The sequence below is a fragment of the Hyperolius riggenbachi genome, chromosome 4 (assembly GCF_040937935.1).
Source record: "Hyperolius riggenbachi isolate aHypRig1 chromosome 4, aHypRig1.pri, whole genome shotgun sequence".
Taxonomy (NCBI): Eukaryota; Metazoa; Chordata; class Amphibia; order Anura; family Hyperoliidae; genus Hyperolius; species Hyperolius riggenbachi.
The window spans coordinates 44204137-44220505 of record NC_090649.1 but is presented as its reverse complement, the minus strand read 5'-3'; the positions used below and the strand labels follow the sequence as shown (position 1 = coordinate 44220505).

Sequence of the window (16369 nt, the reverse complement as noted above, 5' to 3'; positions counted from 1 at the left end):
AATATTACGCAAATACAATTTTTAATGGAAAAAAAAATTACAATAAAAAAAATAACATAAATAGTTACCTAAGGGTCTGAAGGGGGTATACTATGAATATTTTTTTTAATTATAAGCTTGTAAATAGTGATGGCTGCAAAACAGAAAAAATGCACCTTTATTTCCAAATAAATGAATTGCGCCATACATTGTGATAGGGACAACATTTAAATGGTGTCATAACCGAGACAGATGGGCAAATAAATACATAGGTTTTAATTATGGTAGAGTGGATTATTTTAAAGCTATAATGGATGAAAATTGAGAAATGATGAATTTTTTCCATTTTTTTTCTTACTAATCCTGTTAAAATGCATTTATAAAAAAATAATTCTTAGCAAAATGTACCACCCAAAGAAAGCCTAATTAGTGGTGGAAAAACAAGATATAGATCAATAAATTGTGTTAGTAGTGATAAAGTTAATAGCGAATGAATGGGAGGTGAAAATTGCTCTGATACATAAGGTGAAAAATCCCCGCGGGCTGAAATGGTTAAAGGCCATTCGTGATTGCAACTTGTAATTCCGGATTCCGTTGTGGTCACGACTCATGGTCGTGAATCGTGATCACGACCGAATCCAGATTTTCGTCAACCCGAATAGTAAGGGCTCTTTCATATTTGGACGTTGCGATTTAGGGGACGTTAAGGTTGCATAACGTCCCTTAACGCAACGCATGGTGGTGGTAATAGGAGAACGCTACATAGAGACGCGTTATGCGGCTCTTGGTGCGCCTTTTCTGTTCTATAGTTCGTGGAGACCACGTGATCGGAACACTCCGCATCACGTGGTCCCGCCAGCCAATCAGCGGCCGCTTCAGAAAGTAAACACTGCAGTGCAGTGAATAATAATTAGCCATGTGGCTGGCCGCAATAGCGGACTCTCCCCTCCTCCTCTCCTGCACAATAAAAAAAATTACTGAGCATGTGCAAACAGTCTAACGTGGCTAAAACCGCGTATAACGCACAGCATGCTGCACTTTATTTGAACGTGTAGCGTTACACTGTAATGCAACGGTGGGCACTGTGAACAGCCTATTGATTTTTAATTACTGTGAGTTGGGCTGCGTTACAGGCTGCTAACGTGCGCCTGTAACGTCCCATTCTGAAAAGGGGGTACTCGAGCATCCCTGCATATCACAATAACATTATATAGGAGATCAAGGCAGAATAAATACACAATATAGCCATATAAACTACATTAATAAAACCCAGCACTGCCAAAGCAGTTTCATTAATGTAGATATATAGCCATAATAAAATCTTTGGGGTAAAAGTCGTAAAATATGGAATTGGTAGCTGTAGAGATTCTTTGATTGCCTTCACTGACAATGGGTGTTTTAAATAAAAAGCTATCACTGTTTCTTTAGATCCTTGAAGTGAGGGCTCGTGCACATTAGAGGCGTTTTTTTGGGGAAAATTTAAGCACATGCGATTTTTCAAAATCGCCCTAAAAGTACTTACACTGCTTTCCAATGAGATCGTTCTCATTAGGGAGTTCCGTTTGCTTTCTGCTGACTAAAGCGCTGCATGGACCATATTCATGGCAATTTGCCCTGAATGGGAGGTATAGGAAAAACGCAAAACGCTCACAAAATCGCTTTGTGCTGCGATTACGTTCACGTTTTTAAGAATAAATACATTGTGTTTATTCTTTTCGCCAGGGAGTGAATTAAAAAAATGCTCTGGAAAACCGCTTACAAAAACGCTTAGCAAACACACCCACCGTACAACAATAAAAAAAAATGCATCAAAAATTGCCCAACCAGAACGGCCAAGCGATCGTAACACAATGGGAATGAGGCCCGAAGGCTATGTTTACACAGTTCTGATTTAGGCTGCTTTCGCAGTGGGACGTTACAGGCGCATGTTAGAGCAGCCTGTAATGCACCCCCACCGCACAGCAATGAAAAATCAATGGTCTGTTCACAGTGCCCAGTGCCCACGTTGTGTTACACAGTAACGCTTCACGTCAAGACAACGTACTGCATGCAGTACTTTATACGTGGCTAAGCCGCGTTAGACTGTTTGCACATGCCAGATTACTATGGGTGGTCCACAAGCAGTCCAGAGGATTTTTTCACCTGAGGTACGCTTAAATACAGCATAAATTCAACAAATTCCTCAAGGTTAACCTCGCAAAACACCAATGTCATCCATAAATCTTGACTATCTTCTAAATTCTCGTTCAAACGGCATTACTTTCCCCATGTATGTAACCCCCAATGGTCCAGTGTATGACTAGCTTTGCAAAAGTGTCCTAAAATGCTTATTTTACATTATATTCTTATGCAGACAAAGTCACCCTCCTCCAAGTATTTCCACAATGACAACTTGGCAGCTCTGGTGGGTGATCTGTTTCTAGCTGGCATGGAGACAACCACCACTACTCTGAGATGGGGCCTCCTGCTTATGATGAAATATCCACATATCCAAGGTAAGGAATGGATTCATAGGAGTGACTGGAGTTATTTGTCCAAATAAGTAAAGACCACTCCCACATGGCTAACCTCCTTAACCACTCCCCCACGGCTAACCTTAACCATTCCCCCATGGCTAACCTTCCCCTCCCTCCATGGCTAACCTTCCCCTCCCCCCTTCCTTCCCTGGCACCAATCCCCCGCAAAAAAAGAAAAGTGAAAAAAAAAATGTTAATTTTTCCCTTAATGCCGATTTGAATGGGTCCCTAGGACGGTGCTCAAACTTCCACCGATAGAGTGTGCCCAAATTTCCAGTATCGCTTCTATCATTTGTAAATCAACACTACAACAGCTGAAAGAGGGACAAACATTTCAGGTGGCCTTTAAATTGCTTTTAAAACGTTTTTTAGGGTAAATGAGGCATGTAGCATCATGTTTTTTTTTAAAGGGTAGCACTAATTGATTATGTGGGGACTTAAAATCCCCCCCCCCCCAAAAAAAATGGCTGTAAATTAACATCAGGACTAGGTTCCAGACAGCGGTCGTGCAGGCCACAGTGTGTCCAAAGTCCAACTGCACAACTGGGACATGGGATGAGTTTTCAGGCCGGAGGCCAACAATTGTGTTTTGGGTTAAATATAGGTGGTATCAGTGGCCTGTGGCACCCTGGCGGTGGGAGCAGCACAGGCAGCAGGGGCTGGGCAATGCAGCAGCAGCAGGTGTAACGTGTGCCAGGAGCATGCCGGATGTGGCACGTGTACATGGCACGTGGCACGTAGCGTTGGTGGTATCACAACCTCCTGGAACTCCGGGCCAGCCCAGGCGTTCAAATTCGCTCTCATTGGGGCTTCCGGGGCACCTCGGCGAGCCCACATTGTGTCCAAAGTCCAATCGCACAACTGGGACATGACAGTTTTCAGCCCAGACACCTCAAAAAAATTATGCAGCAATTGTGTTTTGTGTGTGCAGCAGGAGCAGTGCAATGCAGCAGCAGCAGGACGTGGCACGTGGCATGTGTATGAGGCACGTGTACGTGGCACATGGCACGTGTATGTGGCACGTAGCGTTGGTGGTACCACGGCTGTAAAGAAATTGTGAACCAGGTGGCTTAGTTAGTAATAGTTAATCAGGAGGAGCCAGGAGGTTGTGGTGGTGGTGGTAAAGGGTGGTAAGGCAGGCATAGTGATTCCCAGCCACTTCATGTCTTGTCAAACAAAAGGGAAAGACTCGCCCAACAGGGTGCACGGGAAGCGATGGAGGGAGCAGAGGAGGCCACTGAGGACTGGCTGCCTGAACAGGCCTCAGTGTCGGCAGGAGTGGCAGAGGGGATTCTGGTCTCCGAGTCTGACCACTGCCAGGCTTGCCAGCCCCAGCTTGCTTCAGCCACATGATGTAGAGTACTTGTACTTTATTAAAATTGGAGTTGGACTTTAAAGCAAATCAGCATGGAGTGTCAGACAGCAGAGTAGAAGACACTAGTGCACACTAACTGTCACACTTACACTGCTCAGCACAGCAGCACTGCAGTTCTGTAGTAAGCTAACACAGTAGTGCTACTCTAACAACTAACTAGCACTGACTGCAGTACTAACTACACAATAACACAGTAATCCTATTCCCTAACCTATACTGTAGCTAGGGCTAATAGCAGGCCAGCAGCAGCTGGCCTGGTCTGTGCATAGCACACACAGACAAAGGACCTAGTAAAAGCAGCTGCTGCAGGCCTGCAGCACACACTCTGACTGTCACTGAATGAAATCAAGCTAGCTACCTAATAAACAATAGAACAATAGTGTAGTGATAGTTAAGTTGTTAATCATTGAAAAGTTTTAGGTGTATCACTGTATACAGCACTTGCTAGGCCAGCAGCACTAGAGCATGTCTCTCAGTGAGCAGTCACAAGCAAGGACGAGATTTCTCATCATGGCACCCCACCTTTATATACAGGGGGTGGGTGGGCTGGCCAGGGTTCCATTCTGTGATTGAGTGCTAGGGCTTAGGCTGGGAGCCCTCTGATTGGCTCAATGAGGTCAGGAGGGGCTGTCCAGGGTTCCCCTCTGTGATTGGTTGCTTGGGCTTAAGCTGGGAGCCCTCTGATTGGCTCAATGACGTCATGGACATCATCTCCATAGTTACAGTATCCGAATTCGGATATCCAAACCGGATATCCGAACAGATACCCGGATTTCAAATAGATTTCCAAGTAACTTGGATAGTGCTATTCGGATTTCCGCAGATATCTGGAATTCGAATCCGAGGTCAGATAGTGGAAAAAGTTCAGATTATCCAGGTAGTTTGGATATCCGAAATCCGGATGAGCAGCACTAATATTTGCCCATTTAAAGCAGAAACCCAGCATTTCTTCTTTGCTCTAAAAGATTATTTACAACATAGTATACAGTTGTAACGCTTGGTGGTGTATTCTCCACAGTCAGCATGCAACGCATGAGCTGGCGTGGAGGAGGTACACACACTAGCACCAGGAAACAGGCTATCCCTAGTATAGTGGAGGGGAGGACTGACTCCAATAGGAGATTGTGGCGCACAGAGCCGGTGCAGATCTGACAGCCACAAACAATGCTTTCGTTATAACGTCTCAGCGCAAAGTAGCGCTGAGCGCACAAACCAGAACTGAGGAGATCAGGACAGGTAGACAGAATGAACGCTTGCTAGCAAGCGGCTACTTAGCGACAGCAAGCGTCCAAAACCAGACAGACTGGAATGAGGCAGCCAATGTGATGCGGCGATGGCGTGCCTCACAAAGACAGGACAGGATAGTCAGAAAATAGCAGGATTAAGATAGATGAACGTAACACAGATAAATATACAATAAGTATGTTTTCCTAGCGTATTACAATTACAGCTATCAATGAAACTATTTGTAACGTCTGACTAACATATGTATATATCGGCAATGAACCGATATATGACATAAGCAGGAACGCTGACTAGGAATGGAGTAACACAGGGAACAGGACTCAGAAGGATTCGCTATCTCTTCGCAGAGATGAACGCAATCCACAAACGGTAACAGAACAGGATTCAGAAGGATTCGTTATCTCTTCGCAGAGATGAACGCAATCCACAAACGGTAACAGAACAGGATTCAGAAGGATTCGTTATCTCTTCGCAGAGATGAACGCAATCCACAAACAGAACCAGGAGCAGGGTAACTACCTCAGCACGGGTGGTCACGGTACGCGCAACCTACCAAAACGTGCTGGAAAGCTGACTAACTGCACACAGGATATAAACAGTTTGTGTACGTATACATCAGCGACACTGATGTATTAACGTAACACAAATACAAGGAAAATAATAAACGTGCTGGTATGCATATATATTGGCAATGAACCAATATATGATGCAAAGACCAGCAAAGTATCTTTATAACAAGAAACACGATCGGGGGCTAAAGCGACAGCAAGACAGGCTTAAGCTGAAGCTATGAAAACCCAAGGAAACCCTGCAGGAAGCAGATCTTTATACTGAGGTCATCCAATGGGAGCAGACATGCAGATTCCCACACAGGTGAATGATAATCAGTCACAAGCTGACAGCAGGGAAAAACAGACAAAGCTATACAGCTTGCATGGAAATAGATCAGAACTGCCTGAGCTGCAGCACTACTTCCAGCAATAGCTGCTGCAGCAGCGATCATTACAACAGTATACTACAACCATTTTTTTTTACTAGAACAGCATTCAATTAGTTAAACACAGGACTTCCAAGTTCCCTGCAGAGAAAGCTGGAGGCATGTGAACTGGAGATAATGTTATCTTGTGTTTACATTACTCACTTGATACAATTAAGTAAACACTTCTCTGACTGTGCAGACACTCCTGAACACAGTTAGACACTCAGAAAGCATTTCTGCTTATATTATAAGATGGATAAACCAGTTATGAATAAAATGCAAAGGCAGCTCTCAGAGCAAAAACAAATGTACTTTAGGAACTTCTAAATGATTTCTAAATGAATGTAATTTCTAAATGAATAATAATACTTATGCACAAAAGCAAATATGATAACCGTATGGCATATAAAAAAGTAGGAAAACATGTTTTTATTGGATATTATGTCAGGGTTTTATACCACCTTAAGCTTACTCTCACACACACAAACTGTGCTGGTTTAGTGTGTCCACAGTATTGGATTATAATGAATGAAATAACCATATTTTGGCAGAAAAAGTCCAGAAAGAGATTGATAACATAATCGGCACAGCTTCGCCTCAGCCAGAGCACAGGAAAGAGATGCCGTATACTGATGCCGTCATCCACGAGATACAACGGTTTGGTAGTATTGCACCTAATGGTGTTCCACATGCAACTACTCAAGATCTCACATTTAAAGGATATTTTATCCCAAAGGTAGTATTGCTTTCATTTTGCCAATTAGCTAATATTTGTAACCAGTGGCGTAACTACAAATCATGGGGTCCTCCAGCAAAACTTTGATGCTCCCTCCCGATGTTTACACCCCTTCCCTTGCCTCCCCTTTGTGCTTTTCACAGCCTGGAGGCCCATCTCACAAGGGTCACAAAACAAGTTTGGCCATCAAGATCTTCACACCCATAACAAGTGTAGCCACAAAACACCTGGGCCTCCATTCATCATTGTCTTTGAGATAACTTTTTCCAGTTTGTTAAATTACCGAATTCGAAGTTTATCGATTTCTAGTTGTATTCATCAAGGTTTTTCCATATTCGGTGTGAATTCGATAACAATTCGGTAACCATTCGGTAACGTGTCGATATTTCCATTTTACAGCGGTAATTTAACACAAGGCCATAAGATTCCCATGGAATTGTGGGTAAAAGGCTCAGCCGGCTTGTTATCAGCCCTAATAAAATCCCCGACTGAGCATTCAGTCTGGCTTTGCTCAGGAATTATTATAGCTGAGTCTGTCTTCTCTGATGTCTTTTCAAGCCCAAGCCTGCCCCCTTCTGGCTTTGCTATAATGACTGAGCTATAATGATTCCTGAGCAAAGCCAGACTGAATGTTCAGGGATTTTATCAGGGCTGCTAACAAGCAGGCTGAGCAGTAAAGGATAAAACAGAGAGCAGGGTAGGTGTTTTCTCTAATGTGTCCTCTGATTTATATGGTAAAATATATGAGGGTGCTTTGTCTCTGGTTCACTTTAACCTCCTTGGCGGTAATCCCGAGCTGAGCTCGGGGTATGCCGCCGGAGGTCGCCGCTCAGGCCCTGCTGGGCCGATTTCGTTTCTGAAAAAAGCAGCACACGCAGCTGGCACTTTGCCAGCCGCGTGTGCTGCCCGATCGCCACCGCTCCGCGGCGATCCGCCGCGTGCAGCGGCGAAAGAGGGTCCCCCCAGCCGCCCGAGCCCAGCGCAGCCGGAACAAACAGTTCCGGCCGGCGCTAGGGGCTGGATCGGGCGGCTCTGACGTCAGGACGTCGACTGACGTCCATGACGTCACTCCGCTCGTCGCCATGGCGACGAGGAAAGCGAAACAATACTTTCGATTGCCGGAGGCGATCGAAAGTACGCTTCCGGAGCGCCCTCTAGTGGGCTTTCATGCAGCCAACTTTCAGTTGGCTGCATGAAATATTTTTTTTTTAATTTAAAAAAAACCACATTGCAGCCTCCCTGGCAAAATAAATAAACCGCCAGGGAGGTTAAAGAGAAATCGTAACCCAGGATTGAACTTCATCCCAATCAGTAGCTGATACCCCCTTTCCCATGAGAAATCTTTACCTTTTCTCAAACGGATCATCAGGGACATCTGTATGACTGATATTGTGGTGAAACCCCTCCCACAGTGTGATGTCATGACCATGGTCCTGACAGTTTCCTGTCTGTGAACCTTGTTGCATTGTGGGAGATAACAGCTGTTTCCAACTGCCGAAAATGCATCATCTCTTTCCACAGACATCACCTGGCAGCAGTAAAAATGTCACCATGTGATAAATATCAGAATGTCAATCAGGGAGAGGAAAGATTTTACAATGGGCATAGTGATGAGCGTAATAACCTAATTACGATTACGCAAAATTTTGCATAATTCACAAAATTACAATTACGCCTGTAATCGCAATTTCATAAACTTCACAAAATTACACAAAATGTTGCATTTATGGGGAATTTCGTAATTATGATTGATTTTCGTAATTATAATTGTTTACGTAACACAAAAAAACATAATTTCATGTTTAACACGGAAATTTGTCCGTTCTCAAAATTGTGTTCCAGTACAGAGCCTTCTGATACATTTAAAGCAACAGCACTTGCAGGTACCTTTGCATTATCAGATATTGCAAGGCCCAAAACCAAGTATCTCAGCATGCATGACCGCTAAGTGCACCTTGACAAATAGCACCCTTCTTAGGCCTCTTGCACACTACATGCAATTCCGATTTTTTTATACGTCCGATTTTTGATTCTGATTTAAAAATGTAGCAGCATGCAGTATGTTTTTTAACCACTTGCCGACCGCACGCTTATACCGTGCGTCGGCAAAGTGGCGGCTGCAGGACCAGCGACGCAGTTCTGCGTCGCCGGCTGCAGGCTACTTAATCAGGAAGCAGCCGCTCGCGCGAGCGGCTGCTTCCTGTCAATTCACGGCGGGGGGCTCCGTGAATAGCCAGGGGGCCGCCGATCGCGGCTCGCAGGCTAAATGTAAACACAAGCGGAAATAATCCGCTTTGTTTACATTGTACGGCGCTGCTGCGCAGCAGCGCCGTAAGGCAGATCGGCGATCCCCGGCCAATCAGCGGCCGGGGATCGCCGCCATGTGACAGGGGACAGCCTGTCACTGGCTGCACAGGACGGATAGCGTCCTGTGCAGCCCCGATCACCGGGGATGAGCAGGTAGGAGAGGGAGGGGAGAATTCGCCGCGGAGGGGGGCTTTGAGGTGCCCCCCCCGCAACAAGCCTGCCCACCAGAGCGATCAGACCCCCCCTGCACACCATCCCCATAGGGGGAAAAAAGGGGGGCGATCTGATCGCTCTGTGTACCAGCTGATCTGTGCTGGGGGCTGCAGAGCCCACCCAGCACAGATCCCAAAAAATAACGCTGGTCCTTAAGGGGGGGTGAAGGGTGGGTCCTCAAGTGGTTAATCTGAATCAAAAATTGGATAAGATAAAACAATTGGAATCGCAAGTAGTGTGCAAGAGGCCTTAGAAGTGGCTGCAGGTAGAGGCTCTTGATTAATTTAAAGTGACAGCACATGCAGGGACCTTTGCATTATCAGATATTGCAAGGCCCGAAACCAAGTGTCTCAGCATGCTTGAACGCTAAATGCACCTTGGCAAAGAGCACCTGTCTCAGAAGTGGCTGCAGGTAGAGCCTCCTGATGCATTTTAAGTGACAGGGGCCTTTGCATTATCAGATATTGCAAGGCCCAAAAACAAGTGTCTCAACATGACCGCTAAGTGCACCATGGCAAAGAGCACCTGTCTTAGAGGTGGCTGCAGATAGAGCCTCCAGATACATTTAAAGTGACAGCATGTGCAGGGGCCTTTGTATTATCAGTAATTGCAATCAATGAGTGTCTTTCCTGAGTTTATTCATTACCTAAATGTGCATAATTACTATTAGAAACAAAATTACATCCATTTTCGTAATTAAAGTGACACTGAAGCGAAAAAAAATTGGATAATTACTAGAACATTAGTAGCAAATAAAATACTCTCATATTTTTATTTTCCGTTATATAGTTTTTGCTCATAACATTGCATCATTCTCTGATATTTGCAGTTTACACACTACACTCAGAACTCTAAATGATTTCACAGAGCAGGCTAGTGAACTTTTGAATTTTCCTCTGCAGAAAAATACAAAATACAGTGACAGACAGTTGAGATGATAAGCTTCATAAGACAGAGCTCTCTGCGACATTGAATGTCCTAGAGATCAGTGGCTCTTTTGCATAGATAACAACTGGAGTTTCTTAACTCTTCCTGTACTGGAAACAATATTAGAATTATGTCTCTGCTCCTAATATTTTATTTCTTAGCTGTACTACACATACAAATCATTATAACATAAGTTTATTTTCACTTCAGATTTCCTTTAAAATACCCTTGTTTCTATAGAAAACACAAAATTTTGCGTTAAACGCGAATTTGCGCCAAAACGCGCAATTACGATACCGAAATTTCGCTTACGAAATTTCAAATTACTGTTTGTATGGAAATTATGAAATTACTAATTTGTGTCGTAGCACTACATGGGCAAACATTGACTAAATCATTTATAAATAATAATTGTAAAAATTAAACACTTATTTTTCATTACGTTATTTTATCTGAAGTTCCTCTTTAAACTGATGTTTCTCCCTGTCCAGGGCATGACTATCTTCCCAGTGCTGTACTCTGTGCTCATAGATGAAGCCTACTTTGAGAAACCTCATGAATTCTACCCGGAACATTTTCTGGATGCGGAAGGGAAGTTTAAAAAGAACGAGGCCTTCATCCCATTTTCAATAGGTAATTCTACTCTGAATGCAAATCAAGCTTTAGAACTGTGGAGTGTTTCCTAACTTTATCCATAAGGAATCAGTTGCTAAATTAGTTCTTACTACTTACCGGTATTTTTAACTCTTGGACTAATCTAGTGAATCTAGTGATCCAATGACAGTCTGGGACACTGACTATTCAGACTCCGGGTGAAATCCTTAATGGAACTATAATTTATAATTTGTAAGGCAAAATCGACTATTAAAAATGTTGCCCAACCAGGGGCTTGACTTAAAGAGAAACCGTAACCAAGAATCGAACTTCATCCCAATCAGTAGCTCATACCCCCTTTCCCACAAGAAATGTTTACCTTTTCTAAAACAGATCAACAGAGGGCTCTGTATGGCTGATATTGTGGAGAAAACTCCCCCCCACCCACAGTGTGATGTCATGACCATGATTCTGACATCACACTATGGGAGCCTTGTTGCATTGTGGGAAGTAACAGCTGTTTCCAACTTCCAAAAAAGCAAGCAGCTTCTCCTTCCATAGACATCACCTGCCAGCAGTAAAAATGTCACCGTGTGATAAATGTCACAATGTAAATCAGGAAGAGGAAAGATTTTACAATGGGCAAACACTGACTAAATCATTTTTAAGTAATTATTGTAAAAATGAGGAACTTTTTTTTTTTTTACATTATCTTCACTGGAGTCCCTCTTTAACTATCCCTCCCCTCTCTGCGCGCGGCAGCAGGTCTTCATACTGCACCTCGTTTTAGTGGCAGATTTGGTCCTCTATCACTTAGCAGCTCCTGACACTGCAAGCCACTATGTTAGCCTGCCCACCAACTACACTGAACAGGAACTCAAGAGGACCTATTCCACCACCAGAATGAAGTACAGTATGAAGCTCTGCACTCCAGGACCAAGCCTTCTCAGCCCCTGGGCCCCCCATTGTCCCCCACAGTCATGGTGAGGGAGGGTTGGGGGCTGGAGTTCAGTATAACATGGCAGCTATTGTTAAGCCCGTTTTCAACAACAAATGTACATTGCATATCCTGCATCTCTTCAGTGCCCCGTCTAATAAAACCTTATGTAACAATGGCCAATAAAAACTCTTTCTATAACTGATAAGTCGGCAAAGTTGACAGGCATGCTAAGGCTTTTGCTGATACCAGTGGTTTTGTTGTTACAGGTAAAAGAAGTTGTGCCGGAGAAACTTTGGCCAAAATGGAGCTGTTCCTCTTCTTCACCTCCTTACTGCAGAACTTCACCTTCCAGGCTCCTCCTGGTGCTGAACTCGACCTAAATCCTGCAAGGAAAGGAACCCGCAGTCCACAAACTCATATGGTTTGTGCCATACCTAGAAACTAGCAGAAAGGACACAAATAAGATGTGTGAAAACTTAATACTATTGGGAACAACACAACAAAAATCAAAAATCAGATGTAACAAAAACAACTCCAATGGCAGAGGAAATGGCATTTATGGAGTGTTACTAATTTGCCGTGATGAATGTTATTAAAAAGAACGTTCAATATAAATAAATAAAGCAAACCCTGAAAAACATAATTGGGAGCCTGGGTCACACTGGAGCTTCTATTTTTCTTATAATGCTGCTGAAATTGCCTGCAAGATGAAATATAGCAATAGACATTCACTTGAAGTAAACGAGTAAAAAATCGATACTTACCCAAAGCTTATAAGCTTGTCTGAGTCCCACGCCGTCCTCCCATGATCTGCCGTTCTGTCACGCTCAGCCCTGGTAACTGGCTCAGTTGCGTCAGTCCGGGTTTACTGCGAATGTGCGCGAGGTCTACGCATGCGCAGAAGACCCAGACTGGACCCGACTGACCCAGTTAACAGGGCTGATCGCGGCTGAACGGTAGACTGTGGGAGGACGGCGTGAGACTCAGATGAGGTTGGGGGGCTAGAGGAAGCCTTGGGTAAGTATTGATTCTTTTGATCTCTGGAACACTTTAAGCTTTAGCTTGCAGGTATATCTGAGTCAGGCCTTGCAGCTTCATGTGTTTATTTAGTGAAAGCAAGAGTATGTTGATATATTATGTTGTTACATGTTGTTTGAATGAAATGAAAGCACAATAAAAAAAAAAATAAAAAAAAAATAAAAAACATAATTCAGACTGGATCTATGGTAAAAAAAAAAGGAATATTAAATGGCATAATAAACTTTATATGGCACAAAATACTTTATAAAAAGAAAAAGTTTTTTTGTATTTCTAACATGCAAAATGTAATAAAAAGAAACTTTCAAAAAATAAATAAATAAATAAATAGTTAATTATACAGTCCCAAATGTCTTATTCCACCTTAATAAATGAAACACATACAGAAAAAAAGTCACAAACTAATATTTTGTTTGAATGCCTTTAGCCACAGCATTAATTCACTGTGGCATGATTTCAATGAGCTTCTGCAATCTTTTTTGCAAAAATTTTGTGATGTCAGATCACCACACAAATTCTTCTTCAGCAGATCCCAAAGATTTTCAATGGGGTTAAGGTCTGGACTCTGTTCTGGCCAATCCTATGTGAAAATGAGTTTATGAGGTCAGCTAAAAACTTGGCTGACACAGTTTGAAGCTCATATTACAAGAGAAAAGCTTTTTTGTAAGGCATTTTATGGGATGCTGTTGATGTTGTCTACAAACCAGGGTATTTAATAAAAATTGTGACATGCACAGCAAAGTATAAATAGCCATGATTCTGTGTTGCTATTAAAAGGTGTACATAATGAACTCCATAATTTCCTATGGGAAATCATGAATACTGTATGTTTAAAGCAGTGGTGTAGCTAAGGACTTGTGGGCCCCGATGCAAGTTTTACACTGGGGCCCCCACAAGCACTCTATACATAACAATTGATAGGGCACACCAAAACCTGCCAATGGCAACCACAGTGTCAGAGGTACAAGAAGGGATGGGGAACAGCTTGTTAATGATTACCACTATTCAAAGTATCTATAGAAGTGATTATTATGAGCACAGCCCCAATAGAGAGCTAATACTGTAGTCGGGGAGGGCCCGAGGGCTTCAACACCCCTCTGGCCCAAGGGCCCCGATGCAGGCGCAACCTCTGCAACCCCTTTAGCTACACCCTGGTTTAAAGGGACCCTGAGCAGTGCCCTAAAAAAAGAAATCTGGACTTACCCAGGTCTTCCAGGGACCCCCCCCCCCCATAGCCCGTGAAGTCCCCTAACATCCTCTTCTTCTTTCTGCAGTCCCACTGGTGGCTCCGGTAATCCGGTGACTTCGGCTAAAGTTGCACATGCACACACCCATCACTCATCACGTCATCACGCCGGTCGCCATAAGTGTCCTGTGCGGTTCTCCGAAGATTTCAGCTAAAGTCACTGAATTACCAGAGCCACCAGCAGGACCAAGAGGATGCAGGGGGACTTTGCGGGCTACGGGGGGCTGGAGAAAGCCCTAGGTAAGTCCAAATTTATTTTCTTAGGGCACTGCTCAGGGCCCATATAAGTCCATGCTTCTTTGTTGCACACAAATCCGATGTACACAGTTTTTATTAAAGCCTGTAAGAGTTGTAATAGAAGGGCACACAATTGCTCAGGACACTGTAACAGTCTGCTGTACTGCTGCGCTACACTATACTGATTAGGGATGCTCAGAAATGCAGATTACCGACTCCGCAGAAATCCTGATTTCCGCCAATGCCGATTACCGATTCCTTGGATTTCCGTTTTCTGTTTCCAATTTCCGAGGAGCCTCTATTTTGGTCATTTTTTGCATTCTCTGATTGGCCAAATACTTCTGAGTTGACTGTGCAGTCTCTGATTGGTCCAATGCTTCCAAGTTCTGTGACTGGGCTAAAATGACCGAGCTGCGATAAATGCGGTGTTTCTGCAGGAATCCGATTTCCATTTTCTGATTTCTGAGGAGTCTTTTTTGGGCCATTTTTTGCATTCTCTGTTTGTCCAAATACAGTTACTACTTCCAAATACAGTTAATACTTCTGCATTGGCTCCGCATTCTCTGATTGCCCCAATGCTTCCAAGTTGTGGTAATGAGTTACTTCCGCTCAAATCTGATTTCCATTTTCCGATCTGTGAGTGTTGATCGGAAATGCGGAAATTTTAATACCGCGGAATCCGAAGGAGCATCCCTAGCATGCTAGTTTGGAAGGAGGCATGGATAGTTTTGACAATATGTACTAAGCGAATGGAACAACTGTATATGGCTGCACTAATAAAAATATCCACTAGATGGCACATGCATAGTTAACTGTCTGTGAGAAGTGATGGTATATTAACTACTGGAGATGCAATTTGTGAAACATCCACAAGATGGTGCCTTAGTCAATGCGGAAATATATCCTCGTCCACACGTATGACCAAAACTTAAGTATACGCATAATGGCAATAGAGATGCGGATTTTTGGCTGCATGGACGATGACGCTATAAAAACGTCAGGCTCAGAACCCAGCCTCCAGATCACATGATTAAGGCCGGAAGCGGCCGATACGCGTGGTGAAGGCGTCCTCACTGCCCACCAAGCGCAGCACAGCCACTGACCCTGCTTCAAGCCTACGAAGGAGCCTGGCGCCAGCTGACCTATGCGGAAGGCATCATCCATGAAGGGCTGAGTGGCTGGTTACATCACTGGCAGGCCACACACGTGTGCACACGTCCTCCATTAGACACCTCAGGGATTCCATTATCCTGGACATATGAACTGTCTGCAGCAGGGGAGGCCATCTACCAAGCAACCTTCTACCCCACAGCAGCTGGAATAGCGATAATTATTAACTGGTCGACTGAGTGGTGAGAGCCTCAGTGAGGCAGCCGGTTTACATTAACTGCATGTGCATATGCACCTAAAGCTGTGGATCTGTGAAGTAGCTTTCTGCCCTCTGTTTTGTCCTTGTGCTTTTGCGGAGAACCAGTCTTGGGACTATGCTTGTGCTTATAGTGCTTCGTTAAATAGTCAGTATCTATAGTCCAACAGGAGTGTGATGGGATTCCAGGTTTGATTGGTGTGATAAGTTTGCTGTACGTGTGAGTCCAGCCGGCTGCGTGTTTAACATCTGCAGTGAGTGTTTTTATGGTTTTAAAGAGGCACTTAGTGTCAATACAGTGTTGTTCACCTTTTTGAATAAAGTTGTTTATTGAATGTGAAGCAGGGCCTGACTCAATATATTTTTCTAACTGCTTTGCGAAGGCACCTGATCGCAAAACACAAACACCAATGGTATGCACACATTAATAAAAGCAGCAAACAAATATAAATAGCCTAATTGCGGCTGTTTGTGGCGGTGCGTTAAACAGTGAGTTTGGTCTGTCAGTGTGAAGCAGTACACTACTTACACTACCTGATCGATGTATACACACGCAATATGTTTTCAAGCACCATATGCCTCCAATTTATGAATGTAATGTGATTTTTGCCCTTTAGGGATTATAACTATTATAACTCTGCTCTATGTCAAATCCGTAACTTTCCCAGGGA

At 43.7% G+C, this 16369-nt stretch overlaps 1 protein-coding gene across 2 annotated transcripts in view; it reads left to right on the top strand.

Annotated features, from left to right (window-relative positions):
- The window catches only part of LOC137571188 (cytochrome P450 2B11-like), a 203568-nt gene extending 191114 nt beyond the window's left edge, over positions 1-12454 (top strand). For both annotated transcript variants that reach the window (XM_068280008.1, XM_068280007.1), the window contains 4 exons: positions 2333-2474; positions 6646-6830; positions 10769-10910; positions 12078-12454. In XM_068280008.1, the coding sequence (XP_068136109.1) occupies positions 2333-2474; positions 6646-6830; positions 10769-10910; positions 12078-12256 (648 nt within the window). In that variant the 3' untranslated portion in view covers positions 12257-12454. The remainder of the gene's footprint in view (positions 1-2332; positions 2475-6645; positions 6831-10768; positions 10911-12077) is intronic.
- Positions 12455-16369: the final 3915 nt, after the last annotated feature.